Source organism: Numida meleagris, unplaced genomic scaffold, assembly GCF_002078875.1.
Source record: "Numida meleagris isolate 19003 breed g44 Domestic line unplaced genomic scaffold, NumMel1.0 unplaced_Scaffold462, whole genome shotgun sequence".
In the NCBI taxonomy this organism is placed as follows: domain Eukaryota; kingdom Metazoa; phylum Chordata; class Aves; order Galliformes; family Numididae; genus Numida; species Numida meleagris.
Window position 1 is genome coordinate 42990 of NW_018364678.1, and position 1487 is coordinate 44476.

Sequence of the window (1487 nt, forward strand, 5' to 3'; positions counted from 1 at the left end):
ACCTTCAAGGACCATTCTGACCCAACTCAACCCCTTCTATGACCTTCAAGGACCCTTCCAACCCAACTCAACCCCTTCTATGACCTTCAAGGACCCTTCCAACCCATTCCGTGACCTATAAGCAACCTTCCAACCCAACCCAACCCAACCCTTTCTATGATATGACCTTCAAGGACCCTCCCAACCCAACTCAACCCCTTCTATGACCTTCAAGGGCTCTCCCAACCCCACCCAACTCATTCTATGACCTTCAAGGTCCCTCCCAACCCCACTGAACCCTACCCAACCCATTCTATGACCTTCAAGGACCCTCTCAACCCCACCCAACTCATTCTACAGCCTTCAAGGACCCTCCCAACCCACCTCAACCCCACCCAACCCATCCCAACCTGTTCTGTGACCTTCAAGGACCCTCTCAACCCCACCCAACTCATTCTATGACCTGTAAGGACCCTCCCAACCCACCTCAACTCCTTCTATGACCTTCAAGGGCTCTCCCAACCCAACCCAGCCCACCCTACGACCTTCAAGGACCCTCCCAACCCAACTGAACCCTACCCAACCCATTCTAACCCATTCTATGATCTTCAAGGACTCTCCCAACCCAACTCAACCCCTTCTATGAGCTTTGAGGACTATCCCAACCCAACCCAACCCATTCTATGGCCTTCAAGGACCCTCCCAACCCAACTGAACCCTACCCAACCCATTCTATGACCTTCAAGGACCCTCCCAACCCAACTGAACCCTACCCAACCCATCCCAACCCATTCTATGATCTTCAAGGACCCTCCCAACCCAACTCAACCCCTTCTATGGCCTTCAAGGACCCTCCCAACCGAACTGAACCCTACCCAACCCATTCTAAGACCTTCAAGGACCCTCCCAACCCACCTCAACCCCTTCTATGACCTTCAAGGGCTCTCCCAACCCAACCCAACCCAACCCAACCCACCCTACGACCATTCAGGACCCTCCCACCCCATCCCACGCCCCGCAAGGCCCCCTCCCGCCGCCTCCCCCCGCCCCTCCCCCTTCTCCCTCCCCTCCCCTTCCAGGACCTGCGCGCTCAGCGCCTGGATGTCGTGCTCGTAGGCGCTGTGCATGCGCTGCATGGCCTCGGCCGTGTTCAGGTCCCGGCCCACCTCGTCCGGCAGCTGCTTCTGCTTCTCCTGCACCTGCGCCAGCGTCTCCCGCGCGTCGTGGTAGAAGCGGTGCAGCTCGTACGAGGCCGCCAGCATCTGCGACCTCGTGTCCATCAGCTCCAGCAGGTCGGCCCAGGCCTCGTTCAGCCCGTCCTTCCACTCGGCCACCGTGGCGTTGTCCGTGTGTCCGGCCGCGATCAGCGCGTCCGCCGCCGCGTTCACCGCGTCCACCCGCTCCTGCCCGATGCCGCTGGTGTCGCGCGAGAACTCGCGGAATTTATCCCGCAGCATCTGCGCGCCGAGGGACGGGGACGAGTCGGAAACGGTCAGGACCCCCCCCCT

The 1487-nt window shown here is 59.7% G+C and overlaps 1 protein-coding gene across 1 annotated transcript in view; it reads right to left on the minus strand.

Moving 5' to 3' along the window:
* Positions 1–1057: 1057 nt before the first annotated feature.
* The window catches only part of LOC110391698 (spectrin beta chain, non-erythrocytic 2-like), a gene marked incomplete at its 3' end in the record, with an annotated part of 3290 nt that continues 2860 nt past the window's right edge, over positions 1058–1487 (minus strand). Inside the window, 1 exon segment of the mRNA XM_021383655.1 lies at positions 1058–1485. Coding sequence (XP_021239330.1) covers positions 1058–1485 — 428 coding nt within the window.